This window comes from Aythya marila, assembly GCF_965140915.1.
Source record: "Aythya marila genome assembly, chromosome: 15".
In the NCBI taxonomy this organism is placed as follows: domain Eukaryota; kingdom Metazoa; phylum Chordata; class Aves; order Anseriformes; family Anatidae; genus Aythya; species Aythya marila.
The window spans coordinates 5,488,965-5,516,850 of record NC_139056.1 but is presented as its reverse complement, the minus strand read 5'-3'; the positions used below and the strand labels follow the sequence as shown (position 1 = coordinate 5,516,850).

General features: G+C 58.0%; 4 protein-coding genes across 6 annotated transcripts; 3 read left to right on the top strand and 1 right to left on the bottom strand.

The window, feature by feature from the left end:
- The first annotated feature begins 96 nt into the window (after positions 1-96).
- IGFALS (insulin like growth factor binding protein acid labile subunit) lies at positions 97-3,622 on the top strand. The gene is made up of 2 exons (XM_082772063.1): positions 97-652; positions 1,229-3,622. The coding sequence occupies exons 1-2, from the start codon at positions 637-639 to the stop codon at positions 3,037-3,039; spliced, it is 1,827 nt and encodes a 608-aa protein (XP_082628189.1). The 5' UTR covers positions 97-636; the 3' UTR covers positions 3,040-3,622.
- Positions 3,623-4,479: 857 nt separating this feature from the next.
- On the bottom strand, positions 4,480-8,207 carry NUBP2 (NUBP iron-sulfur cluster assembly factor 2, cytosolic). Its single transcript, XM_082772406.1, has 7 exons — positions 8,169-8,207; positions 7,447-7,565; positions 6,674-6,872; positions 6,382-6,536; positions 6,027-6,137; positions 5,668-5,737; positions 4,480-5,351 (listed from the first exon to the last, which is right to left on the bottom strand). The coding sequence occupies exons 1-7, from the start codon at positions 8,188-8,190 to the stop codon at positions 5,206-5,208; spliced, it is 822 nt and encodes a 273-aa protein (XP_082628532.1). The 5' UTR covers positions 8,191-8,207; the 3' UTR covers positions 4,480-5,205.
- On the top strand, positions 7,560-14,609 carry SPSB3 (splA/ryanodine receptor domain and SOCS box containing 3). 3 transcript variants are annotated; one of them, XM_082772403.1, is made up of 7 exons: positions 7,560-7,886; positions 9,026-9,174; positions 10,855-11,032; positions 11,832-12,019; positions 12,654-12,756; positions 13,289-13,414; positions 13,579-14,609. In XM_082772403.1, the coding sequence occupies exons 1-7, from the start codon at positions 7,838-7,840 to the stop codon at positions 13,920-13,922; spliced, it is 1,137 nt and encodes a 378-aa protein (XP_082628529.1). In that variant the 5' UTR covers positions 7,560-7,837; the 3' UTR covers positions 13,923-14,609. The 3 variants fall into 3 exon arrangements, with proteins under 3 accessions (XP_082628529.1, XP_082628531.1, XP_082628530.1); XM_082772405.1 differs by lacking the exon at positions 7,560-7,886 and adding an exon at positions 8,549-8,567; XM_082772404.1 differs by lacking the exon at positions 7,560-7,886 and adding an exon at positions 8,764-8,900.
- Positions 14,610-23,261: 8,652 nt separating this feature from the next.
- NME3 (NME/NM23 nucleoside diphosphate kinase 3) lies at positions 23,262-26,627 on the top strand. Its single transcript, XM_082772407.1, has 5 exons — positions 23,262-23,320; positions 23,981-24,111; positions 24,201-24,302; positions 24,527-24,639; positions 25,507-26,627. The coding sequence occupies exons 1-5, from the start codon at positions 23,275-23,277 to the stop codon at positions 25,622-25,624; spliced, it is 510 nt and encodes a 169-aa protein (XP_082628533.1). The 5' UTR covers positions 23,262-23,274; the 3' UTR covers positions 25,625-26,627.
- The last annotated feature ends 1,259 nt before the right edge of the window (positions 26,628-27,886 follow it).

Genomic DNA, 27,886 nt, shown 5'->3' with positions numbered 1-27,886 from the left:
AAAAGCTCACACTGGAGCATTTTCCGTTCCCTCCAGCACTATGGGGAAGGGACATTGATGGGAAACCCCCAGCACGAAACCCCCTACGTGAAGGAAGGAGCGAGCCCTTCTGGTGGCTTCTGCATACGCTGCACCACACCGCAGTGCCCGGGCTGTGGGGACAGCCCACGCTGAGTGCCCTTTGTGCCCCCAGCACGGCCACCGGGACACGGGTCTGGCGCCGTGCTCACCCCACCAGCACCCTCAGCAAAGGGCCGGTGCCACCCGGTGGGGACCCTACAGGAGCCTGGGGCACAGCTGCAGCCACCCCACGAGGTGCCCTCATCCTTCTGCCTCTCCTCATTGCCCACCAAACCCCATCCCCAGCAGGAGCATCGTCCTCCAGGACCATCTCCCGGCGTTTCACCTCGACTCCTGTGCTCGGCGCTCCCGCAGACGTCTCCGTGTGCCCCTGCAGCTGGGACAAACACCGCCAGGGAGCAGGGGGAGAAGCCCTGTGCCTGTCCCTTCTCTCTCCGGCTGTGGCCGAGCCCAGCAGCGGCAGGGTTAAGGCCAGCGGCGGGCGCTGGACGGGCGTCAAGGTGGTTGCTCCATCCCTGCGCGGGGCCGGGAGCGCGCACGGAGCCGCCCGCCACCATGAGCGCAGGCAGAGGTAAGGCACAGGGAGCCGGGCAGGGCGAGGGGGCGCCAGGGGGGGGGGAGAGGCCAAACCCTGCCGGGACTTTGCCGGGTGGCTGCCGGTAACTTTTTTATCCCCCCTCGCTTTCTGCTGCTCAATACTCAGGCGGGGAGCTCCTGCGCCTTCTGGGGCGCAGTGACGCAGAGCCCTCTCTGTGAATTTGGGGAGGAAGGAGGCGAGGGGACGAGGAGCGCTGTTGCTGGCATTTCTGGGGGAAGGAAGAAGCCACTGCTGTGACATAGGGACAGAGACCCAGGAGGGCATGGGGGGGGACTCGGGACACAGCACTGCGCACGCATGGGCTGGGACCAGCCAGCCCCTGGGCAGGGGGACACCAGAGGCCGCCGTCCCCTGCGGGACACCGGTGCCAGCAGGCATCCCTGCCCCGTGGTGCTGCTAGGTGACGTGTGCCACACCACGGTGGCACAGCCCAAGGCTCTCAGGTCCCCCAGCCCTGCATCGTCCCCTCTGGCAGCCATCGCCCTGCACACGGGGTCTCCACCCCACGCTCGCCCTGCTCACGGTTTCCCTTCCCTCCGTGCCCCGCAGCGGGCAGGGCCCCGCTCCTGCTGCCCCTGGCCCTGCTGTTGGCCGCCGCGTCCCAGCCCCACGATGGGGACGTCCCCAAGGAGCCCGCGGAGCCCCTGCGCTGCCCCAGCCCCTGCGCCTGCAGCCTGGACGACTACAGCGAGGAGCTCAACGTCTTCTGCAGCGGCCGCAACCTGACGCAGCTCCCCGAGGACGTCCCCGCCAACGCCAAAGCCCTCTGGCTGGACGGCAACAACTTCACCCAGCTGCCGGCCGCGGCCTTCAGGAACCTCTCGGGGCTGGACTTCCTGGACCTGCAGAGCAGCCAGCTGGCCGCCGTGGAGCAGCACGCCTTCCACGGGCTGCGCAGCCTCTACCACCTCCACCTCGAGCGCAACCGCCTCAAGCACTTGGCGCCCCACACCTTCCTGCACACCCAGAACCTCGTCTCCCTCAGCCTCAACAACAACTTCTTCAGCAAGGTGGAGGAAGGGCTGTTTGCCGGGCTCTCCAACCTGTGGTACCTGAACCTGGGCTGGAACTCGCTGGTTGTGCTGCCCGACAAGGTTTTCCACGACCTGCCCAACCTGAGGGAGCTGATCCTGGCGGGGAACAAGCTCCCCTACCTGCAGCACCAGCTCTTCTGCAGCCTTACGGAGCTGAAGGAGCTGGACCTGAGCGGGAACGCGCTCAAGGGCATCAAAATCAACATCTTCGTCAAGCTGCAGAAGCTGCAGAAGCTTTACCTGAACCACAACCAGATCAACGCCATCGCACCCCGCGCCTTCATGGGCATGAAGTCCCTCCGGTGGCTGGATCTGTCCCACAACCGCCTCGTCTCGCTCTTTGAGGACACGTTTCTGGGCCTCCTGAGCCTGCACGTCCTACGCTTGTCCACCAACTCCATCAGCAGCCTGCGGCCCAGGACTTTCAAAGACCTCCAGTTCCTGGAGGAGCTGCAGCTGGGCCACAACAGGATCCGGAGCCTGGCCGAAAGGACCTTCGAGGGGCTGGGCCAGCTGGAGGTGCTGAGCCTCAACAACAACCAGCTGCAGGACATCAGGGTCGGGGCCTTCCTGGGGCTGTACAACGTGGCGGTGATGCACCTGTCTGCCAACTGCATCAAGGCCCTGCCCGACTTCGTCTTCAAGGGGGTCACCAAGCTGCACAGCCTCCACCTGGAGCACAGCTGCCTCGGCAGGATCAGGGCCGGCACCTTCTCCGGCCTCTCCAGCCTGCGGCGCCTCTTCCTGCAGCACAACGCCGTCGCCGTCATCGAGGACCGGAGCTTCAGCGAACTGCACGAGCTCCTGGAGCTCGACCTGAAGCACAACAGGCTGAGCCACCTCTCCTCCCAGCTCTTTGTGGGTCTGAGCAACCTGGAGTACCTCTTCCTCTCCTCCAACCAGCTCCTGGACGTCTCCCAGGACGCCTTCAGCCCTCTCCAGAGACTTTTCTGGCTCGACCTCTCCCATAACCAGCTGGAGACGCTGGACAACGCCGTCATCTCCCCCCTGGCCAACCTGCGGTACCTCAGCCTGAGCAACAACTCCCTGGAGACCTTCTCGGTGGGCTTCCTCTGCCCTTCCTTCGCCCTGGAGCAGCTGTGGCTGGGGGGGAACAACTGGCACTGCAACTGCTCGCTGAAGGGGCTGCGGGACTTCTCCCTGCGGCACCCCGCGGTGGTCCCGCGCTTCGTGCAGTCCGTGGCCGAGGGGGACGACTCCCACGTCCCCGTCTACACCTACAACAACCTCACCTGCCGCCACCCCCCTGGCCTCGCAGGCCTGGACCTCCGCGACACCAGTGAGGACAGCTTTGCCCACTGCTGACACGCGCCCGTCCCCGCCGTGCCGGGCTCACCGGGGCAGTGCCGGGAGCGACGGCTCCACCGCTGCCCGCGGTCAGCCCGGCCCCGTCCGTGTGTCCTGGACCTGGGGAAGGCGAGGGGGGGGGACAGGCACCGGCTCCACGAACCAAAGTCTTTGAGTCTGGAGGTGTTTAGAGACCAGCACCCATCGCCAGGACAGAGCAAAGCACGCTCCTGACACAAAGCGGGAGGTTGGGTGGCTTCACCCTGTCCCCACCGGTGGGCAGCACCCAACCTCCCCAAGCCCCCACACCTCACCCAGGGCCCCCAGCATCTCCCCCTCCAGCCCCATCCAGCAGCAGGACCCCGTGTGTCAGAAAATCAGCACTAGAACCCAGCCCACGGGGTCACCTCCGCCCCGTAGGGTAGGTTTGAGGGTAAAACAGAAATCCCAAATTCCCCGTTGAGCTCCCCTGTCGGCTTGGGGAAGGGGGCGGAGGGCTCGCTTTGAGAGCCCCTTGCCACGGCCGATGCAGGCGGGGTACAGAAAGCCACACACACGCGTCACTTACCTGATAAATCGCAAGCAGACAAATAAACCTTTGGAGCTATCGCAACCCGTCTTGTAAGTATGTTTTTTCCAAAGCACGTGCCGCACCCAGCCAGGGCTTCTTATCAGAGCCTCTCGGGGCTTGCAGGCAGCCCAGCTAAGCCCGGGAGCTGCAGGCTCCCCACATCCCCAGAGCCCAGCAGGGCTTGCAGCGAGCTTTCTGCAGGATGAGCGGCCGTGAAGGAAGGACTGGGACCGGGCTCAGTGGCCCAAAATCCCCAACTGCGTGCGCAGCCAACAGCCACGGTCCCAGTCCCTTCCATGCAGCGTTGCTGCAGAGCAGGATTTGCACTGCAGGCTCCTCCTGCGCTGTGAGGATCACTGCCACCAGCTCCCTGCATGCTGAGAGCCACGAGGACGCAGTGGGTTTAGTGCAGGACGGGGCAGGGGCACACGGGTGTCACGGGCCAGGAGGTGCCCGGCCGAGGGAACAGCCCCGCTCTCCAAATCCCGGATCAGCGAGCAAAGGTCAGGCAAGGCTTCCAGGAAAGGTGCAACTGGGGAAGCCTAACCCGGTGCGAGTCCTAACGGTGGGTGCAGCACGAGCGGGGACAGATGCTCGGGAGACAGCATGGCCAGAGCAGTGAGCCAGGAGCCACCAGGAGCTGGAGGAGCCCCACATGTGCCAGGGGTGTAGAGAACGGCTGTGGCAAGGATGCTGCAGAGGACTGCATGGGCCGGTTTTCAACCAGACCAGGGACTGGCAGGATCCAGAAGCTGGCATGGAGGAGGAAAGACACAGCTGAACCCCACCAAGGAAACGCAGGAGATACCTAGGTCTACCTGAAGTGCTCTTAACACCAAGACTCGGCTATGGCGAGGCACAAAGCCGTAGAAAAACAGAAGTCACAGACTTGAATTTTAAGAAAACTGTTTACTGTCTGGAACTTTTAAAAATATTCCTGAGTCACGATAAACCCAAAAAAGACTTTGTTTCCAGTACGGTAGGATGCAGGCTTCAGAAGGGTACCAGATCTCCTAAGGATGCCTCCTCACGTGAAGCACATCCCGTGCCCTCAGAGGCACTTCACGTACCAACAGGGAGGTTTCAGAGCGGGCTGGCTGGGCTTGGGCCCTCAGCACAGCGTCCAACACTGACTGGCCAGCCACTGAACCAAGTACCGTGGTGTGTCACGCGAGGAAAGCAGAAGGCAGCAGCACGAGGAGCTACGACGCAGATTATTTTTGCCATTTGGGCTCAGCAAGGGAGCAGCCACCCCAGCTGATGATGCTCGCCACTGGAGCTGCGTTCAGTCATCGTCAACAGCACTGCAGTGAGTGAGGTGCTGCGGGAAGAGGCTCCACAAGTACCTGGACAACAGCTGATCGCAGAGGAAGGCGGCGTGTGAGCTCAAACACCCAAGCAGGGGCTCTTCGGACAGGGGGAGGTGGAGCATCACTTCCCTTTTTGGGTTGCCATAAGCGGCACCGATGCTGTGAGCCCCCCTCCCTCCATCATCCCCCACTGACAGAGCCTCATGGTTAATTAAACAGCTCCTGCAGCCTCTTTTCTTCCCCACCAGCACCGGCTGCTGATGGCGCTGCCGGGCCAGGCGAGAGTCCAGCCCCAAACCCTCCTCAGGAGCTCGGCTGCGATGCGCTGTCCAAGACCTGCTGGGCAATGTGGACCAAGGCGGGGAAGGCGGAGCTCTTGGGAAACTCCCGGATGAAGTCTCGGCCTTCCTCCAAGCTCTGGCTAAGTTGGGGGTCCAGGGGAACGGAGCCTGTGGGAGAGAAGGAAAGGGGAGAGTGACTGCTGGCTCATCCCAGGGCAAAGGATGGAGTCGGGGTGAAGAAATAGCCCTGCCAGAGGCATCTCCGGGGCAGCAGGAAGGACAGGCACTGCCTGCACCAAGCCCTTCAGCAGCTGCTTCTCACCTCCCTCTGCTCCGTGGATTGCAGAGGAGAAAACCAAGAACTGCACCTCATCTCTGACCAGCCCCAGGGGCTCCCAGGCCCAGCCCACCCGCCCCAGTACCCCCACAGCACCACGCGGGCGTCACCCCCGATGAGAAGGGCTCTGCTCCAGGGGCCACTCACCCAGAAAGGGGACTCCGGCGTACTTGGCCAGCTCCTCGCCTCCCCCTTTGGAAAAGACGTTTGTGCACTCCTGCAGGAGGAGAAACAGCAGCGAGTCACGCACCCAGCACAGAGCCCTGCGCAGCACCAGCTCCCCTCCACCTTCCTGCCGCAGGGCGCTGCCCTCGCCCCTGCCCTCCCCCAGCTTTTTGTAGGACAGCAGAGCCCGTGGCTTCTTTTCCACAGCTCCCCCAGCAGCTTTTTGTCCCCCAGGCTCACAGCACCACCCCCGTGGCGTTTCACTGATCCCATCACCGCGGCGTGCGATGCCCCCAAACACCCAGGAGCCCCCAAGGGCCCGGCAGCACCAACAAACCCACCGAGCAGTGCGGGCAGACGAAGCCGCTCATGTTCTCCACGATGCCCAGCACTCGCAGGCCCGTCTTCTTACAGAAGGTCAGCTCTCGCCTCACGTCCCCCACAGCCACCTCCTGTGGGGACAGCAGGGATGGTTAGAGGTGTCTGTCCCTCCAGAGGTGGCTCTGGAACAGGCACGTGCGTGGTTTGTGGCACAGGCGAGGAGGGAATTTGGAGATGTTGCTGGCCATAACTCGGGCCAAGCCCTTCACTACAGGAGCTGCACACAGGGGCTGTGCTGGAGGACGGGTGACGGTGTTATTTGGGGTGCAAACCCCACCATCAGCCGTGCCCGGGGGCTCCAGCGGGTTGTCCTACCTGGGGTGTTGTGACTAGGATTGCTCCAAGGGGCTTGTAGGGCCGCAGGGCCTCCACCGTGGAGATGTGCTCGTCAGAGGTGCCTGGCGGCGTGTCCACGATGAGGAAATCCAGGTCCCCCCAGGCCACGTCGGCAACAAACTGCTTTATCAAAGCTGCAGGAATAAAGGGCGCCCTGCCTGAGAGATGGAACTCACCTGGGGAGACAGCCCTGCAGAGCAGGAGCCAGCAGCACCCCTGAGAGGCTTTACTGACCTCCCCGAGCTCTGGAGGCAGCAAGAGCTGACCGTACCGTTTTTCTTGGGGCCTCTCCACACCACGGCGTCGTCTGGCTTCTCCAGCAGGAAGCCGATGGACATGAGCGAGATGCTCTTCTCCTGGTCCACGAAGACCGGCACCCAGCCGCTGTCGCACTGGTGCACGGCGCTGTCCTGCACCCTGAACATGCGGGGTATGCTGGGGCCGCACAGGTCCACGTCCAGGATCCCCACCTGCGGGCGACAAGGCAGAGCCCTTCAGACAGACCTGAGCACGGCCCCAGCTCAGCAGCAGGTTTGAAGCAAAGTTTCAAAGGGCTGCTTTGCGTTCTGACTGCCCTCCCAGTCTCTTTCCCTCCAAGGAAGCACCTCCTGGATATTTACAGGCACTTTGGGGATGTATTTATGGCAGGGACCTGCCAGAAGCTAACAGGCAGTGGCTCCTCGCAGCCTTTAAGGAGCCCTCCTGGAACTCAGCTGCCTTGTGCTCGCAGCTCCCCTTTGTCCTTGCTGTGCTGACAGCCAGCCCGCCTCATTCCACAAGGGGCTGTGTCACAGCACAAACAAGGAAATCATTTCCCAGTACCCCAGTTTGGAAAACAACACTGGGGAAAAAAAAAAAAAAAAAAAAGCCTTGGATCCTGTCAGCCTCTTGGACAAAGGAGGAAAAGAAAAACCTCTGCTGGGCGTTTTAGGATCAGGAAAACCCAGATCCTTAGCAGAGCATCCTTGTGCTGCTCACATAGAGTACGGAAAGGACGAGGATGGATGTTGGGAAGGAGAAGTCAGAGCCCAGCCACTCGCTCACCTTCTTGCCAGCCTGCCGCAGCGCCAGGGCCAGCTGCGTGGCCACGGTGCTCTTCCCCACGCCGCCCTTCCCGGAGAGCACCAGCACGACGTGCCGCACGCCGGACAGGTTGCTTTGCTCTGGGAGAGGGGGAAAAAAGAAAGGACCGAGGGGTCAGGGGCGGCAGCGCGGAGCCGTCCCCACGGTGCTGCAGGGGCAGGGGCCGGGTTTGGAGAGGGCCCGGCCCGGCCCCGATGACCTCAGCGCTGCGGCAGCGCGGCCACGAGCAGCCGCGGGGCCCCGGGGTGAGCTCAGCCCCTCGGCGCTTCCTGCCGGGGGCCGGGCACCGGGAGGGGCCGGGCGGGGAACGCAGCTCCGGTACCGCGGGCAGCGCTGCTGAGGGGCCGCCAGCATGGAGCCCGCGGGGAGCACGGCGGAGCTCATCCGGGCCTGCACACGGGGTAACAGCGTGGGGGGAACGGGGGGCACCGGGGGGACCTGGAGGGGACCGGAGGAAACCGGGGGGGGCCCGAAGGGGACCGGGAAGGGAACGGGGGGGGGACGTGGGGGGCTCGGGAGGGGACCGGGGGCAACCGGGGAGGGCCCGAAGGGGACCGGGGGGGCACCGGGAGAGGCGGCGCGGGGCCGGGTGCCAGCGGCAGCCCCGCACCGGGGCCCGCCAGGCTCCGGTACGCGGGGAGCCAAGGCCCGGTCCCGGTCCCGGTCCCGGTCTCGGCGCTCACCGCCCGCCGCCGCCCCCTCCATGCTGCTGCTGCCGTGCAGCGCCGCCCGCTTCCGTCTTCCGCCGCGGAAGCCCCGCCTCCCCCCGACTGGCAGGCGCCGCCCCCAATAGCGTGCCGCGCACTCAGTCCCACCCCGCCCCTCAGCCTGTCGCCCGACCAATAGGCTCCGCGCTTTCCCCTCGCCGGCCTCCACCCAATAGCTCTCCTCCGCGATGATTGACGCGCGGTACAGCCAGTAACATCGAGCTCCGTGCGGGCTCCTCCCACCTTTCCCTTACCCAGCGCCTTGAGCGACAGCTCTACGAACCAACCGCAGGGCGGCGAGGCGAGGGGATGAACCAATGGGCGCGGGGGAGGGGCGGGCCCGGGAGCGGATTGTTTATGTGCCGGGAGGGGAAAGTAGGTCGGGGCTGGGGGCGGCGGGGGGGGCCCGGGGGGCTGCGGGAGCGGGGCCCGGTGGCGGCCGCCCCCCCGCTGGGGGAGCCCCGGGGGCGCCGGAGCGGGCCCCGAGGCCTCGGCCAGGCCCCAGGCGCTGAGGCCCAGCGGCTGCGGGGGGCTGGGGGGGGCCCGGCCTAGACCTGGGCCTGGGGCAGGGCCTGGGCCTGGGCCTGGGGCAGGGCCTGAGGCAGGCGCCGGGCCTGGGGCAGGGCCGGGCCGGGCCGTGCGGTTCCCCCCCCGCCTCCCTCAGCGGCCTCATCCGTGCTTGGGAGCCGTCAGCGGGGGCTGGGCGAGGTGGGAGCCCTGGGGCTGTGCCCCTGGGGGAGGCCAGGCAAAGGGCCGGGTGCTGTGGGGTGGCAGAGGGGCGCTGGCACCGCGCCTATCCTCATGGCCCCTTTTTTCTCCTCCGTCCCCTGCAGCCTATCTGTCCCGGAACGCCATGGCTCGCCGCACGCGGAGCAGCCGGGCCTGGCACTTCGTGCTGAGCGGGGTGCGCCACGAGGCCGACAGCCGGGCGGTGGCTTTGGCCAGCGGAGCGCGAGGCTGGGGCTACGACTCGGATGGGCAGGTAGGAGGGCGCTGGGGCCGCGGCACGGCACGCCAAGGGGAGCTTCCCTCTCCCTCCATCCCGACACCCGAGGGCCGTGTAAGCGGGCAGCCGGTGCTGCAGCACGCAGCTGGCCAAAATCAGGAGATACTCCTAATAAATTATACCAGCAGGCTGGTGAGATGGAGGTGGTTGCTGCCTCCAAGCTGTAGTGTGGGGCTCCCAGCGCCTCTCCCCAAAGCAGCGCTCAGGGAACTTCATGATTGTGCACCACAGCTCTGTGTTTTCTGGCTGGTCAGGCCAGGAAACCGACTCATACTGAATTAAACAGTTTTTAAAAGCACGTAAAGCATGCATATGTAGGGAAATAAAGAATATATACAATACTTTTAAAATATTCATTTAGTGATCTCAACACGCGTTTAAACTGCACCTGTTCTCCAGTGTGGCTCCCTGTACGGCTGTTCTAACTTCTGGTTGTTGTGCAGCTGCTGTTGGGGGACTGCTTCAGTCTGTGCAATTACAGTCTCAAAGTGAGGTGGATTTGCCTCAGCCATCCTTCACGGTTTTCCCCAGTCCTTCCTGCTTTTCCCCAGTTCTTGAGGGTGTGAGCTGAGCTCCCTGCACAGCCTGTGCAGCACTGGGAATACAGGGAGCTGGAAGCCCGGCTGAAGCACTGCAAGGCCACTGCTAGAGCATGGGGCCCAAATCCAGGCACTGCACTCCCAGAAAATGTCAGCACAGCTTTGTGTTTCTGCAGTCAGGCTTCTAGGTAGCTGAGTCAGGAAAGGCCAATGAAAAACAAATCAAGCAAGCCGGGGAAGGAGGGGGTGAGCAGCAGATAATTAAACTCGAGTCATTTCAAGCCCCACTGTCTTATGCAGCTACAACACCCTGAGTTTAAGGGACTGTTGTCTTTAAATACTGATGACAAAATCCACCGTGGGTTTTGCCAGCTGCTGAGGGAGTGACTAACGAGCAGGGATGTCTGACAAGTTAGTAAGCCTGGAGTAATTCACTGAGATCTGTAGTAAGAGACCCCGTTAGGAAACACCAAGCCTCTTGTAACCTGCGGGGCGAGGTGGGGCCCTTCCTCTTATGTTGTCTGGTGCCGGGACGCTCCGGAGTCTCTTGGCGTGGAGGAATGGTACATCAGGATTTTGTGTTTGTGTCTGAAAGTAAACAAAAACCTTTCAATCCTTCACCAGGTTCCCCGTGGGCCTGTCCGCAGCACTGGCGTGAGGAGCTGCAGCCTCACTGCCTGCCTGCTGCTCCTCTCTTCTGCCCTGTCCCCTTCCCTCCTCTCTCTGGGGCAGCAGTTCCCAGCAGCCTGGCTCTTCCCTGGTTTGGCAGCGAGGTGCAGAGCCCTGTGGAGATGTACAGGTTCTCTGCCCAGCTGTGTGTTATGCATCTGCTCTTTTTTGGGGTTTATTGGCTGGCAATTTGCTCAAAAATGTGTGTTTGGACTGTGGTGCTGCTCGCCTCCCTGCCCCTGGAAGCTGCGGGGGCGCAAACCAGCAGGTCCTGAAGCAGTGTGATCAGGGTGGCTCAGCCCCTTTGCCTTCCTACACGGCAGGGGCACGATGCAGCCGTGCTGCCACTGCCACGAGCCCGGGGACGTCCCCAGGGAGCCCTCTCCGAGCAGCCTGGCTCCGACCCCGGGGACGCGGGGCAGTGACGTTCCTCTGCCTGTCCCTGCAGCACAGCGACTCGGATTCGGAGCCGGAGTTCTCCTCCCTCTCGCCCTCCATCCCGAGCGCCATCCCCGTGACGGGGGAGTCCTACTGCAACTGCGAGAACCAGAGCGAGGCTCCCTACTGCTCCAGCCTGCACGCCCTGCACCGCGTCAAGGACTGCCAGTGCGGCGAGGAGGATGAGTGTAAGGGAAGGGGGTCCCAGACCACCCGCTGGAGTCCTTTGGGGTTCGAGGTGGGTGCGGTCCTGGCCTGGGGGCACGGACTGCGCCTCTGCGTGGATCTTTGCTTCTCCACGGGGCCCTTATCTGTGTTCCAGCACCCGCTGCTCCTTTGTTTACATCTCAAGGCCACGTAGGCTTTAGGAAGATTACAGGCACGTGCGTCCTGTGGTGTTCCAAGAGCTGGGCGCTCAACTTGTTAACGCATCAGGGTTCACCTCTGGAGACTTTCAAATCCAGCCGAGGCCGCCAGTGGAGTCAGCTCCTGTGGTTCCAGCCCCGTTAATGCTGATCCCTGGTAGAGCTGGCAGGGCGCCCGGGTGCACAGTGGGGCTTTCTCAGAGCAGGCAGAAAGGTAGAGAGAGAGAAGGTGGGCCTGGGCTGGCTGAGAAAATCCATGGCACAGCAGAACCGCTGTGGTACTCACGCTTTGACCCTAGCCCTGTGAGCCATCGAGAAGTGAGTGTGATTCCCTCAGAGGAAAGGAGGTCTGTGGAGCTTTGTGTTAGCCAGAACAGGAACTGGCGGTGTCAGGCAGGAGAGAGCACTGAACTGTCCCCACTGGGGCAATGCAGAACAGTTCAGCCCTCAAATAATTCTCCCGTGTGCACAGCTTAGGATTTAGCCTCTTAAACGGTTTAAAAAAAAAAAAAAAAGTAAATCTTGACAGGCCCTCAAAACAACTGTCCATCTGTGCTTTGGCTGGGAAATAGCTCCCTGCAGGCCTTTGCCCATCCTTGTCCCCTCTGTCCTTCCCGAACAGATTTTGACTGGGTGTGGGATGACCTGAACAAGTCGACGGCCACGCTGCTGACCTGCGACAACCGCAAGGTGAACTTCCACATGGAGTACAGCTGCGGCACCGCGGCCATCCGGGGCAACAAGGAGCTGGCAGACGGGCAGCACTTCTGGGAGATCAAGATGACCTCTCCGGTCTATGGCACGGACATGGTACGTGGAGCCAGGCTGCTCACAGGCGTGCAGAAAAGCCCGCTGTGCGCTGAGCAGGGCAGCAGGCTTCCTCCAGCAGCTCACCTGGGCGTCCTCGCTTAGCAGTAAGGAAATTGAGGCTGGGAGGGTAAATGGTTTTAGGTGAGACCACAGTAATTAGGACCAGAACCTGATTTTCTTGCTTCCCTTTCACACCACTGGTCAATCACCACTGATAAACTCAGTGAAGACGAAGGTCAGGCCTCAGCACGGGGCAGTGTCTGGGCAGGCTGCGGTTAGCAGCAGGGCTCTGCTGGGTGCTGCTGAGTCGTTTCCTGCCCCTGGGCCTGGAACTTGCCTCCTGCGGGGCTGGGCTGGGTGCCCTGCTGTGACCACTGCTCGTGTGGCTTGTGACCAGGGCCCGACCTCGCTCCCCACCATTAATGCAGGGGCCACGGCCCCGTTAGCTCCCCTAGCACTGCTCAGGCTGCTCCTCGTGCTGGCCCCCGAGCACTGAGCACCAGCCAAACCCTTCAGGGGAGATCTGACACCCCTGGCCTGGCTTCACCCAAATTCCCAACCTGTGGGGCTGTGCCAATAAAGGAGGGGAGACCTGGTGCCCCTGCAGGTGCTAAGCCTGTGCTCTTCCTCCCAGATGGTGGGAATTGGGACGTCGGATGTGAACCTGGACAAGTACCGCCACACCTTCTGCAGCCTGCTGGGCAAGGACGAGGACAGCTGGGGACTCTCCTACACAGGTGACACGGGCAGGGCAGCCGGGAAGCCAGCAACAGGTTCAGGAATTCAGTGGCCTGAATGGGATTGCAGCCAAAAGGGCCACCTGGCCTGTGAATCACGTAGTTACCTATAATGAGCTGCTGCCTGTTCACTTCCCCAGTGCTGCTGCACACCTGTGGGGCTTGCCTAAGCATCGCATTGCGTGGGACAGGCTGCTTCCTGCTCCCAGCTCTTGGGGCAGCAAACTGTACCTGAGTTTTGCAGACCCCTTAGAGCCAGTGTGTGAATTTCCAGGGCCTCTGGCTGCAGGTTGAATATCACTGAGGCAGGTTTCAGTGCTGCTGCCCGGGCTCTGGTATTCCAGAAGCTCAGCTTCCCTCTTCCCATCACACACCCTGAGGTGGAGGGCAGTCAGTGAGTGGTTAGGGGACGGAAGGCTTTGGTGGGCACTGACAGGCTGTGCCAGAGGGAGCTTGCAGTGAAGCGTGTGAGAATTGGGGCGAATCTGCGGAGTGCAGACTTTCTATTGACTGCAAGGTGTGTCGTTTTAAGGACTGCTGCATCACAAGGGTGACAAGACAAACTTCTCCTCGAGGTTTGGCCAGGGCTCTATCATCGGGGTGCATTTGGACACGTGGCACGGGACACTCACGTTCTTCAAAAACCGCAAGTGCATAGGTAAGAGCAAGGGCAGCCGTGGTGGCCTTCAGGCGCAGAGGGGAATTGGGGAGTGCTGCAGCTTTAGCTGAACTCAAAGTTTGGCTGCAGCTGGGCTGCAAGGGAAAATACTGGCAAAGCAAGTCAAAACTAACGTGAAGCCTCCCTGACGCTGTCCCCTGCAGGGGTTGCAGCTACGAAGCTGCAGAACAAGAAGTTTTACCCCATGGTGTGCTCGACGGCAGCCAAGAGCAGCATGAAGGTGATCCGCTCCTGCGCCAGCTGCACGTCTCTCCAGTACCTCTGCTGTTACCGCCTGCGCCAGCTCCTGCCCAACTACGTGGACACGCTGGAGGTGCTGCCGTTGCCACCAGGACTCAAGCAAGTGCTACACAACAAACTGGGGTGGGTCTTAAGCATGAACTATAGCACATCAAAGCCTTCCTCCTCATCGTCAGGAAGCGACTCAGATAGCTCCTGTGGCTCGGATGCAGAGGCCTGCCAAAGGAAGAGGTGCAGGAGGACATAGTGTTTCTTCAGACGAACTGCTCTGAGGGAGTCGGGTGGCGTTTTGTTCCGCCGCCTGCAAGGGCAGGCCAGGCCTGACGCACCTCATTCTTCACGGGGACATCCGTTTCTACTTGTTTGTGAAGATTTCTCTTACTCTGGTTGAAATCTTTAGCCTAAACATCCGTCACTTGCGTTGAAAATACCTGCTGACTAAGAGGTCTCAGCTCTGTGGAACAGGTAAACTGCAGCCAAGTACCTGGGGTTAATCTCCTGGATCGGCATCAAAGCCATCACCTCGTCCTGAAGGAAGCCTCCTCGCTGCAGGCTGTCAGCAGAGACAAGATTTAAGGTGGCCTCCCGGTCTCAAAGCATACTTCTAGCAAACCCTAGTCAAATAACTGACTTGATTCATCAAAAGACGAAATCAAAGAGCAGTCCCCCTCCTCCTAACCGTTGTGTGTTGGTTTGGTATCCGCCATGAATTCATCACACTGTGGGGCATGATCGAACGGCAGCACTTAGGGAAGCGGGCTCCTAGGGATGAATCTGTGCCACTTGTGAAAGAGCAATTACTTAAAAGAGTTGAGCTGTTAGTGATCATTCTTGAGCCCCCCCCATGACTTTATTTGCTTTGCATGTTGGCTACTGCTGCTTCTCCTGTATCAAAGACTGTATTAAACTGTAATAAAAAAAAGTATAAACTGCCTTTCATTCCTCTGATGGCCCTTAAAGGCACGATTCTGAATGTGGTTGACAAAAATAGCCATGCTAGCAAAGCCAATAGCCTGGAGGGGATATTTTAAATACAACACTTGTTTGTGAGGTCTAGATGAGGTGAAGGAGGTGGAGATTACCTTGCCTCTGCCTTGCTGAGGGTTCTTGCACTTCTCACTGGACCACCACAGCCTGGCCTCGATGGAGCTCCAGCAGAGTCATGCTGACGCCTGTGGCTGCAGACAGGAAGGGAGGGCTGCAGCGTTTGGTAAGAAGTGTGTTCTGACAGATTATGGCCAGAAAACCCCAAATGCCCACCCCAGAGCCTGAAAGTCAGAGCAGCTTGTGTGTGCAGGGCAGGCGCTGACCAAGACCTGCGTGCTGCCTGCAGCAGGCCCCTTCTCCTACGTGCTGGAGAGAAATGCTGGATCGGAGCCTGGAACAGAAATAATCCAGTACTGGCCTGGTACTGCTGCCAGCAAGTGGCACGCAGCAGAGCCTTCCTGCTTTTTTTTTTTTGCATTTCAGCTGCTCTAAGATTTTAGACAGGAAAGAGGAGGGAAAAGTGCTTTAGTGGCTCCTTGCAGATTAGGCCACGAGCACTGGGAGCGAGCAGCACGGTGAGGGGTCAGGTACTCGAGCACTTCTTGCCAGGTTTCTGCCACGCTGTCAGGACAGCCGGGCTCCAGGGACTTTATCAGTCAGCAGCCTCCCAGCATTGCTGCTGTGAACACAAGTAGCCACCTGCAGCCTTTTCTCCTGGTTGTTGTAGACCTGCAAAAGCCTCGTGCAAAGCCTTTTTCTCCGCCTGCATTTATTCCCCACGACCATGCCTTTCCTTCCCGCATCATGAATCTTTAAACAAAGATGGCTCTGGCATCTCTGGTTACAGGCTTTGAACGCGAGCTGTAATTAAGCAGGGCAGGCTCTCTGTCAATCCATCTGTAGTCGTGCTCCAGCCAGAAAAAACTGCCTTGCTGGATTTCTCCTCGCAGGAACTAATTCAAGCCTTAGCAGATGGAGACAGAAGAATCACTGGCACAGAGGAACTTTCTTCTGAGGGTGCCCTCCCACTTTCACAGCACCGGTTGCTGCTGGTTTGAGCTGGCGAGCTGTGCTGCACGGGAAGAAGCTCGGAGGGTTCCATGTCACTATGGAAGGCCCCAGTCAGCATTACCAAAACCTCAGTTTGGGGTCCCCCATCTCAGCTGCAGCTATTTCCGAGTGAGAAGCAGAATTTTTGCTTTGGGAAAGGAGAATCCCATCGTAGCTCACCAGTCTGTGTGGAGTTTTCTGGAGCTTATGTGGTATTTCCTTGTGTTGGGAGCTCAGCCAACAAACTCCCCTGCCCCGCTTCAAGCTCCGTGTTACCCTAGGATGTGGTTCCTCTCTGGCCAGCTGGCTCTGATGGCTGGTGGACATCTTCCTAAAAGCAAGTCCAGCAGGATCCACCTGCCCGAGGAGGCCACAAGAAGGACCTAGAGTAACAGGAGGTCCGACCTTGATAAGGAACAGCAGGGAGCAGGGCATTAAAGATCAGGAGACAAGGGCACAAAATATTGAACTCGTTCAGCACCACACCTGACAGGCAGCATGGGACAGACTTACCCCATGGCTGTCTTGGCAGAAGAGCTGACCCTGTGCTGCTCAGGGACAGCTCACCACCACTTTCAGACCCAGCTCCTGCTCCAAACACACCTCAACTCTCAAAGGAGCCAGCCTGCTTTCCAGCCAGAGGGATATTAAAGCTAGGGCAGCTAAAAGAGGAAAGGAGAGCCAAGAGGCTGAAGAAAGCATCTGTAACAAGACATTTATTGATGTGCAAGTCGCTGTTCTGAAACAGAATCAGCTGCTTCCACTGGCCGGGCTCCCAGCTGCACGGCCATGCCAGCAGCAGCTCCGCGACTGCTGAGTTTTGGCAGATAAAAAGGACGGGGCTGTCCAAGGCAGCCCACGGTCCCACTGTGCCATCAGGTCCAGGACAAGGTCGGGGTCAGTGGAAGAGGTAGATGTGGTGGGTAAGTCTGTCCCAAGGCGGCGGTCCTGCACACCGACGTCCAATTTCACTGGGATGTCCCTCAGCAGAAGTAGCCTCTCATCATCGCTGCACTCTTTGTAGGCCTTCAAGTGCAGAAGAGAAGGAAGCAGTTAACGAGGATGTTCTGAGAGAACACTCCCATCTCCACCGCAAGGCTCAAGCCCATCACTGCACTGAGGAGCCCCGACTGAGCCTTCAGCCAGACACACAAGGGTCAGGGGATGAAACTCAGAAGAATCGAGACCTGCAAACAGGCCTCACGCACACCGAGTTGTGTGTTGCCCCTCTGTTGTACAATGAGATTGCTGTAAAGCCACTTCTGAAGAGGGTATGCTAGGGACAGAGATCAAAGGGGAAGTAGAAGAGGATATTTGACTATGTGAGACTTAAAAAAAAAGTTCTGTCACAGTTCCTGATCTGATGGAAAGAGCTTAAGTGATTAATGCTCACACAAAATGGAAATGAGCATGTGTTGACAAAACAAATGTCTTTATAAATGGGCTAAGTTGCCGTTGGAAGGGTCACACAACACCCTTGTCCAATCCTGCTCCCCCAGCACCTCACTGACAGCTAGCTCACAAACCAGCAGGAAGCTAAGGGCAGGAGGGAGAGGGAGAATTGAGTGAGCTAAATCAGCTCCCTGAAGGATGAGACGAACAGAAGAGCAAGGGAAGTGTGGGCATGCTGCTGGTGACAGCTCAGGTGCCTTGTGGTCTGTAGGGGCAACACACATGTTCTGCTAGGAGGGATTTGGAGCTGTCCAGCTAACAGCAGCCACCTGTGACAGTGCCCATTTCAAATAAAAGCAAGAAAAGCTGATGGACAGACTGCTGGGCAAGGGCGATGGGATGTATACAGCAGACGCTCGGCTGCATTTGCTGGGATATGCAGCCAAATAGATAGCCAAGCAAAAATGCAAAGAAAGATGCATGAAACTGGTTCTTCTAGGGAAGATGAAGGCAGAAAGAGGCCTGGAAGGGCTAACGAGCAGCTGAAACGTAGCTGTTGTTTCAGCTACTGCTGCAACAAAACCATGGCTTAAGTTGAACACTGTCTGGACACAATCCTCTCTTTTCTGGAGAGCTGGTTACAAACTCAGGACTTGCTTGCTCCATCCACAAGGACCTTCAAACAAGGAAACCTGTGGCACCCCTCCCTACCATCACCTTCCATGCAGCAAGCTTTAACAGGACACCAAGGGGTTTGAGGGCTTACCTGTACCAGGAGGCTTGGGGAGGGATGTGCTTCTGCTACCGCTGCTGCTGTTGCAGGGCTGACCCTATTACACTGCTGGATTTGTCTCTCCCACACCTGCCACAGTCCCGTGCCATCCTCCTCCACTCGCACCCTGCTGCCTGAGGTCCTGCAGTGCAGAAAGGCAACTCGTGCATCTCCTGCTGCCTCCTGCAGACAGACAGAGTGCTGAGAGCAGGACCAGGGGACAGTGTGTGCTCAGAATGCGCCTGCAGATCCCAGATCCTAGCAGTAGGCAGTTGGCTTCCTTCTGAACCCTCCCTGTGTTCAGGACTAATATTTATTCCTCACCATTTCCTTCCTTCACTGGAAAGCTTCAGAACACTTGGGTGAAAAGGTTTTCCTGAGGCTCTTCTTTTCCCTCTATTCTTAGTGCTGAATCACAACAACACTCACCGTGACAGCTGGGTGATTTTCATCAGCACAGAGGACTGAAAATGATCTAGTCCAAGCCCTTACCCTGACCAGGACACACTGGCAGTCACAGGTAAGCGTTTCTGTAGCTTCTGCTGACATTTTCCAAAGCTCCGGGCCTGGGACTCAACCAAATCCAGCAACACGACTCACTCGTACGGGCGTTTCGCTATCACCTTCATCAGTGCAGAAACGTGTTTGCCAAATTCCTGCCACGTGCCTAGGAAGAGTACATCAGTGTTACCCCACAGCTGGAGCACCACCAGTGCCTGGAGGAGAAGCGATGCCGTAAGACCAGGCAATGGGAAAAAGGCTCAGGTGGGTCAGGACAACCTGAGACCCTCAGCCTCCTTCAAATGCACACTGAAACTTCACCCAGCAGTGCTGGCATGGCCCTGGCCACCAAAGGGACCCAGAGGCAGAAACAAGGGAAGCCCAGGGTAGTACCACGTCCCTCAGCAGGGCTGGAAGGGGAGGGAGGCAGCGCTGAGTGTTTGGTTGAGCCCTGTTTACACAGCACAGCAAAGCCTGCTCATCCTTCTTAGCTCTCAGTAAGCCAGCGGGTCATCGCCCCTTTTGGGGCAGTCAGGCAGGGCAGGAATTTAGCTCAAGGGATATCGAGCAAGAGTTAGATCTCATCTGACCTAGTTTGTGACTGCTGCGGCATCACGAGGAGCGCTTCTGCTCTGCTGCGGGACACAAGTTTTGCAAGGCAGGGACCTGAGTGAGAACCCACAGCGAACCTGGCAGCTGCTGGTGGGACTGGGGAGGGGAGGCTGGGTCAGCTCCGAACCAGGATCCCAGGAACAACAGGCTCTGAGGGTGCACGTGGAGGCAACTTGATCCAAGCCAGCCCCCACCTCCCCTGGCAGAGCATTCCTTACACAGAAGGGCACCCCAGTGGGAGCCTTTTCCATACAGTTCAACCACGAGGAAGACAAAACATCAAGGAGCATGAGAAGTTTTACCTCCAGTACCTCCCGTTGAGTCACGGACAGCTCATGGCTGGGCTGGGATCCGGGATGTTGCTTTGCAGGGCTCCGTGCCTGCTGCCTGCCCCGCTCCCGGTTACACCGGTAAGCAAGACACACAGCTCCCAGCCACGTGCTGGGGATTCACGCCTCAGGCTGCTGACTGATGAAGAGGAAGAGGCCAGACTTAACGCGCTCACGTTTGCCACCTCCCAGCCTGACTTACAGGTGGAGACAAAGCTCCCCTGAGAGGCAGCGCTGCTCCTGCAGGCACACGGACACGGCTCTGCAGACTGTGCACAGCCCCTCCGGCTGTGAGCTGGAAGGATGTGGCTACGAGAGGAGAAGGTGAGACCCAAAAGCAGGGTGAGCACTGCTTGGTTCCTTCGGTGGCAGAACTCAACAGGCCACAGCTGATTTTTTTTTTATTTTTATTTTTTTTTAAGAAATAACACTCTTGGTTAAATTTATCCTCACTGGCTTAAGTGAGAAAGAGTCCAGGAGGTGGTGAGGCAAGAGCTCTCCCTGGGAAATACTCCCTGGGGAAGAGGACAGGGCAGACCTAGCTACTGTGGCTGCATCGATGTGGGCAAGCTCTGGGTGATCACAGTCTCACCACAGAGAGGGGATTCCTCTGCTGTGCATGCACACAGACAGGAAGGGCTCAGGCACTGGGAGCAACAAACAAATGAGACATTCAAGGTACAAGAAAAGAGCTCCAGGCACTGAACCTCCCTCTGCATGAGCTGCACAGCATGCTGAGAACAGAAGGGCCCCGTGCACCAAGAGGGGCTGTGGTGTAATTCAGCAAGAGCTGTATCACTGCAACCCTCCACCTGGTACGGAGTAGCCTTACCTGCAAACACCTTCTCACTACGAGATCCTCAGAGTCCGCTGTGGATGTGGACGGATTTACAAGACTACAAAACCCAAGCCCCAGCCCCCCTGAGCACGAACTTTGCTCTGGCCAAAGGCAATGCTTGGTTCAGATCAGGCTGACTCCCTGCTGGGGCATCGACAAAACTCTGAAGCAAGACAAATCACACCCGAGTGTGCAGCAGCCTTCCTCTCTCAAATAAGCCCTGAAATAAGCCCTCCCCGTCTCTAGCAGGGGACTCCTCAGGAGCAAATCCTCACTGGGAGCGTTGCCTGTGGGCACAGGCTGCACACCACATCTGCCAGTATTCTGCTCACCTCTCTCCTGGGGCGTTAGCGCTGACCTCCTCTCAGACACCGCCTAGTCTAGCCTTTCCTTTCCTTCCCTGGTCTTGGCCTGGGCTGGACGGCTGCTCAACTTCTCAGGGCAGAAGCACAGGCTGCCTGGGCAGACACACCAAATGCCGTGTGACTGCACGTGAATGAGAACCCACCACGAGCCTCCCTGCTTCAAAACGCAAGCGGTTCCAGGGGCTGTGTACTTGGATTGATTCCTTCAAGCGCATCTTCTATGAGCACCATGATGATGGAAAAGCTAAATACAAGGAAAGACAAGTCTGGCCTGCCCAGTCTTCCTCTAAAGAAAGCAGCATCCTGGCTTGGGTTTAAAGGACTGCACATCATCCCTAAAGACCTACTGCTGCACTCAGATACCGCTTCTCCCCCAGGTTCTCTCATTCCAAACCACTGCATCTCTAACACAGCTTTGTTTCAGGGTGGAGCAATGGCAGTTTTGGGTGAGTGCTCCCTCCCCTTACGTGGTTCTTTGGCCAAATGGCTGCTGCAGAGTGCTTTGTATAGGTCTGGCTCAGAGATCTGGATCACCTGGGTTAGGGAAAAGTGGCGCTTTAGAAAATCTTCCAGCTCCACTAACACCAGCATCTCCTTCTCCTCTTCAGTCTTCACCATGGAGTCATCCTAAAGAAGAAGAAATCATTTCCAACACAAGCAGGTGTCCAGAGAGAAGGCAGGCAGCAAGTTTCCACCCAGGCAGTGCCCATGCTGTGTCAGTACTACACTGGTGGAAGACCATGGCTGAACCGAAAAGTAAAAAACCTCCCCACACAAGCAGATCACTGAAGGTGCAATAACCACCTGGGGAGGAAAGCAGTGACAGCTGCAGAAACTGCCATGAAGCTAAAGAGACAAAATGGGCTCTGTCTGCACCACGTGCAGTTATGTGACTACAGATAACGTAGGTACAGATATTGTGATCTATTGTATGACCACAGCATCTGCAATGTTTTATCAAGAAACAGCCAAAATACAATTCTGCCTCTGCCTGAAATTCTTGTGGTGGGGGTGAGGACAAGAACAGCCTACCTCTGCCTCTGCTGCTGCCACGCAGATACTGTTTACACAGTACCTGCCAAAACCAAGCTGAAACGGGCACTGTAATTGGTACCAGCAGGCACCTGCCAGCTTCCAGGTTCCCAGCGAGCAGGATTCAGGGAACAGTCACAAGGCTTTCTAAACTGGGGGCCCTAGAGCAAATTTGCCCAGCCTTTTCCAGCCATGCAGCTGCTGCCTGTGGCAGCACGCCATGCACAGCATCTGCTCTGGAAAAGCTGCTGCCCTCCTAAATAAACCTCCGTATGAATGACTTGTGGAGGACTCATTTTTGCTTGCTACAGATTCCCCAGACCTGCCTGAAACAATCAGGTGTAGATGTTGAAAAGCCGTTGGCTTTGGAATAACCTGAATGAGAATCAGTCCCATCTCCGCTCCCCAAGCTAACTGTGGTCACCAGCAATCAGCATTTCTGAGGCTGACGACGCCAGTATCCTGCCTAGGAAGCCAAGTCAAAGCCTTTTCCCCACAGCACATCTGTTGCCAGATTGCATTTACCATGGAGAAGACGAGAGAGACTCACCGGAGCAGACAGAGTGCTTGCTGTGTTTCTTCTCCAGGTTATGCTGCAGGGAATGGCCTGAGGCTCAGAAGAATATTTACAGTCCAAGGAACTTAAAACCTTGATCCAAATGTCTGAGCCAGGATCTTTGAGGAGACCTGTGGAGAAGGAAAGAACAATCAACAACCCTGACATGAGAAAAAGAGAGAGTTCATGAGCATGGAGAACGTGCTCTTAATTACCAGCTCTGTGATGAGCATCAGATGTAGCTAACGTGAGTGGACACCACCCACTGCCTGCCTTCCTTACAGCTGCCTGTAAACTTATCACACTAACTGCTTGCACTGTTTCCTTGGACAGGTGCCTGTCCTAGACTGAATTTGAGATGTTTCAAGAAAATAGCACAACTGTTTCTAAGAGTGCAAGGGAAGGGTCAAGAACATGCTGTTTGGAGGGAGGTTAATAATGCAAAAAAACAAAACCAAAAACAAAACAAACCAACCAACCAAACAAACAACAACAAAAAAATAAACAAAAACAAAACAACAACAACAAAAAAACAACGACCCCCAAACCATCAAAGACCATGAATGGGCTGCCCAGGGAAGTGGCTGAGTCACCATCCCTGGAGGTCTTTAACAGACACTTAGAGCTCAGTGATATGGTTTAGTGGAGGACTGGTTAGTGGTAGCTCAGAGGTTGGACTGGGTGATCTTGGAGGTCATTCCAACCTCGGTGATTCTGCGATTTTGGGATTTTAAAAGCAAAGATCCCGCAGCATTTCCCCTCGGGGGCTGTGCGTTACGCCAGGGGCCTCTCCCCGGGGAAAAAGGCCACAAAAACGCCCTCCTGGAGCACGGGGAGCAGCGCAGCCCCCCCAGCAGCGGCTGCATCCCCCACAACCCAGGACATTTTGTACACGAGCACATTTTGTACAGCCCGAGCACAGCCCAACGGCACTGCAGGAGCACGGGGCGGGGGGGGGAGGCTGCCATCCTCGGGTAAGAACCACGGATCTCGAGGCAAAACCCCAGGAATTGCTGCAAACCCACAAAACCCGGCAAAAAAAAAATAAAAAAAATAAAAAAAATAAAAATCCCGCAGCCGCAGCACGATCGTTCCGCGGGGGCAGCGGCGGGGACGGGGCGGGACCGGCCCCGGGAGGGGGGCGGCGGGGAGCGGAGCCGGCGCCATGATCTGCCTGCTGCTAGCCCTGCTCGCCAGCCTCCTGCACGGCGGTGGGCACCGGGACGGGGTGGGACCGGGACCGGGACGGGGATGGGGACCGGGACGGGGACCGGATGGGACTGGGAGGGCGACGGGGATCGGGATAGGGACGGGGATCAGGACGGGGAGCGGGGACGTGGCCGGAACAGGGACCGGGGGACGGGGATGGAACCGGGATGGGGATGAGGACGGGTGTGGGGACAGGGATGGGGACCAGGACCGGGACGAGATAGGGACGGGGGAGGGGGACGGGGGATGGGGACGGGGACGGGACTGGGGTCGGGGCCGGAACAGGGACCGGGACCGGAACGGGGACCGGGATGGGACGGGGACGGAGACGGTGACCGGGACCAGGACGGGGACGGGACCGGGATGAGGACCGGAACGGGACGGGGACCGGAACGCGAGGACAAGGACAGGGACAGGGTTGGGGACCGGGACCTGGGATGGCAACAGGGATGGGGACCAGGGGGATGAGGAGAGGGAGGGGAGGGGAAAGGGAAAAGGAAGAGAGTGAGGAGAGGAAGGGTGAACGGAGGGGAAGGGGGTGGTGAGGGGAAAGGAAGGGAAGAGGATGGCGAAGGGAAGGGTGAGGGGAAGGGAAGGGGCTGGGTCGCGGTCCCGGTCCCAGTCTCCATCCCGGTCCCAGCTGACCCCCCGGCCACCCGCAGCCCGTCCCGGTGTCACGGAGCGCACCTTCGTGGCCATCAAGCCGGACGGCGTCCAGCGGCAGCTGGTCGGGGAAATCATCCGGCGCTTCGAGAGGAAGGGCTTCAGGCTGCTGGGGCTGAAGCTGCTGCAGGTGAGCGCTGCCCCGGTGCCCCATGGTGTGCCCCGCTCACCCCGAGCCCTGCTCACGCTGGGTGCTGACCGCGGGCTCCCCGTGCCCAGGCCTCGGAGGAGCTGCTGAAGGAGCACTATGTGGCCCTGCGGGACCGACCCTTCTACGGGCGGCTGGTGAAGTACATGAGCTCGGGGCCCGTGGTCGCGATGGTGAGTGCTGGCGGATGGAGCCGTGCTGATCCTGATGGGGTGTCCTCTGCGGCGAACTGAACCCACAAGGCAACGCCGGTGGTCTTCAAGAAGTGATTTGGGAAGGCAGCTCGCTGAGAGACCCCCGGTGGGCTGTCCCCTCGGGGGTCAGACGGCAGATTTCGGGAGCGGGTGGTCGGAGGTGCCAGGGGAGCTGTGTGAGCTGGCTGTGTGCTGTCACGTAGGTCTGGCAGGGCCTGGATGTGGTCAAGATGGCTCGAATGATGATCGGGGAGACTAACCCGGCTGAATCCCTGCCCGGCACCATCCGAGGAGACTTCTGCGTTGATGTTGGGAGGTGAGCCTGGCTTCTTGTGCCCTGGGTGTTTTGGTGCACTCCGGGACAGCGCTCCCCCTTCTGTGCTCAGATCACCACCGTCACCGCCGTGACTGCTTGCAGAGGGACAGCAGCCAGGACACGCTGACCTCTGCCTCCCAGGCTGGCTCTGCCAGAAGGGAGGAGTCTGGGTTTGGGTCCTTCGTGCTTCCTGAGGCCTCATCTGTCTGCACGAGGAGGGGTTTGCTCGGCGTCTGCTCCAGCACCCAGGACTGTCAGGCTGCGAAGAGGAAGGGAGGAGCGCTCTTGGTCATCTCCTGGGGAGCAGGGCAAGCCTGAGGGCACTCTGCTCTGCCAGGCACATGAGTCTGAACCCAAAGCCGAGCAGGGGTTTTGCAGGCGTGTTTTCATCACCGGAAAGTCACCAGTGGTGACCTCTGGTGGCTGTAGCCGAGCCTGGCCTATGGTAGATGAAGTTTTTATCTCGCCCTCCTGTTAGGTTCCTGCTCCCCGGTGTCCGATTCCAAACCTGCTTCACAGGACCTATCCCCCTGAAAGAAGGGGGAAGCCTGGAGGCAGAATTTCAATTGCTAACGTAAAAACAAGGTGAACCCCAGACTGACAGCCACTTGCAGCACATAAATAATTTATTACGGAAGAGAGGGCTGCCGGAAACTGGCAGCTCCTACACGTAGGTGGCCTGACCCACCTCACGAGCAGCCGCGGAGCTGGAAGGAGGAGGGCTGCGGGGTGGCACGGAGCACTGTGTGACGTGAGCGGCTCAGCAGGCTGGGTTAAATTGGTCAGGGTGAAACCTTCCCCCCTGCAGCTCCCCTCCCCAGCCTCTCTCTGCGTGGTGCTGCCTGAGCCCTTTCTCTTCCCACACAGGAACGTGATTCACGGCAGCGACTCGGTCGAGAGTGCCCGGCAGGAGATCTCGCTCTGGTTCCGCCCTGAGGAGCTGACGTGCTGGGAGGACGCGGCCGAGCGCTGGATCTACGAGTGATGAGGGAGCCCGAGGGAAGCAGGGGTCTACCTCACTCGGGCACAGGATGTTTCCGTGTTTCCTTCTGGCCCTGGGGCTGACTGGGGGCTCTGCTGTGGTGTCGCTGTGGGGTTTCTCTTCTGTGTGTGTGGAGGGTTCTGGGAGCTGCTCTCTGACTGGAACTCAGTACTTCAGCTGACTGTAATAGCACCTATTTTTTTTTTTTTGACTCCTATCTGCTGCACTAAGTAGTTAGTGTAGCTGCTCTGCTTGCTATGGCATCCTAAAACCCCAGGCTCAAGGTGATTTTCTGATGGAAAGCAGAAGCTGGGCCCCGTTCCTCTCCCTGCCTGGTGCAGGATGCACTCTTCTGGCCACGGGGAGAGGTGTGCTGGTCACTGAGGGGTGATGTGATTCCTGTCCCCATCTGCAAGGTTCCTCACCAAAGGGTTTTAAAGAACTGAGCTGCCGTGGGATCAGTGCAGGGGCTGCTGACCCCGCTCGGCAACCCTCCTCACTTCACGCATCCCCTGCCTGCAGGGCACAAGTGGCCTCTGGAGGAGGAAGAGGCTCTGAGGACTCAGCCAGGCTCCTGTGAGTGTCAGGAGGCGATGTTAGGACCTGCTGCAGGAGAGCCTCAGAGCCACCCACATGAATGTGTTCCTCTGTCCCATCTTTTCTCACTGTTCCTTTTGTTTTTCACACCACTGCCTGTTTCTTTACTCTCTGAGCCCCCTGAGCCTCCTTCCAGAGCATAAGGGCAGGGACACTGTTGGTGTGTTGTGCTGCAGAACAGCCGTGGTGAAACCTGAAGGAGCGAGGCTCCCGGGGCTTTGCTGCATGTGGGCTGAGACATTCTGAGCTCAGCTCTGCTCTGGCAGAGCTCCTTGTGCCTTCAGGGCCTTCTCCAAGCAGTTGTTTGCAGCTCTAAACATCTTAGAGATCGTTTGTTCCCTTAAGTCATCCACATGTTCTGCTTTTTTTTTTTTTTTTTTTTTTAAATAATAAACTCTGGAGAATCCCATCATCTCTTCCACTAGTTGTTTCCCAGGGGACTTGGAGGGTGGAGGGGGAGGCTCTAGGCTGGTGCCAGCATGGATGTGAGCTTGTTCCCTGTGCCACACAGCTTCATGAAACATGCTGCTAGGGGCAATTCTGTGCCCTGGAGATGCACAGGTGGAACAGCTAATGGGGAAGCAGCCACGGTTTGTCAAGATACTGAAATCATTTAGGAAGGTGATTGAGTTAAGGTGCTGGAATTAACCTGTGTGATGGAGTTAAACACCTTTGGGAGCAGGACAAACAGCTGCTCTGGTACCTGATGGGACGGAGACCCTGTGATGATGGCTGCAGTCAGGCAGCAGGTGAGAGGACTCTGCACCTTCTCTCTTTCCAAACCACCCTAAATGTAACCCTAACTATAACACCAAGCCTAACCCTATTTAGGACTCTAAAAAACACATATGGTGCCACTTTCTCTCATCAAAAAGTGCTTCCAACAGAAGTCTTTGTGTGCCTCTCTCACTGAAGTTAACCAATGACATCTGCAACAAGGCCAAAAAGATTGTCTCAAAAGCATTAATTTAGACCCATCCATCTGTGGTACTAATCACAGGGCAGTCTTTATTCTTTCTCTGCTTATCAGGTGTTACAATCCACTAGTTTTTGTTCTTTAAGAAATGCCTTTGGAGGCCAAGACTTGAAGAATGACTGAATTAACCACTAATGCTGTATGGCTGAGTAACTCTGACCTTCCTGACACACAAGCAAAAAGTCATCTTGCCTCTGAAAAAACTACCCACATAAAAGTAAATACAATGTAGTATAAATTGAGACAAGTCATTTGTAGGAATGTGCCAAATTGGGTTCAGTCCAACATCTTTCCAATTAGTTGCGGAAAGCTTGCAAAGTAGGAAACAATTGAGCATGTCTTACGTAAACTGCATCAGCACATACCAGGCTTGGACATGGAACAGTACCTTATAACTTTGAGGAAGTTGCCTTTTTTTAAAACACAAACAAACAAACAAAAAAAAAAACAAGAAAAACACCCACACAATTTTCTTCCAGTGCAGAGATAACTTAAATCCCATCATTAACATCAAGCTTTTCTGTCCTGGAAAATACAGACTTGTACTGCTGTACAAAAATGCTGTGTTGACCAGCTGTGCCCATTCGCCCCTGATCTTAGGACTCTGCAGGTGCTTTGAACTAACTTTGCTGCATAACATCTACTGAATACACTCTTGCAATCTGATGCTGTAATTGCTGCCTTGCTTCTCT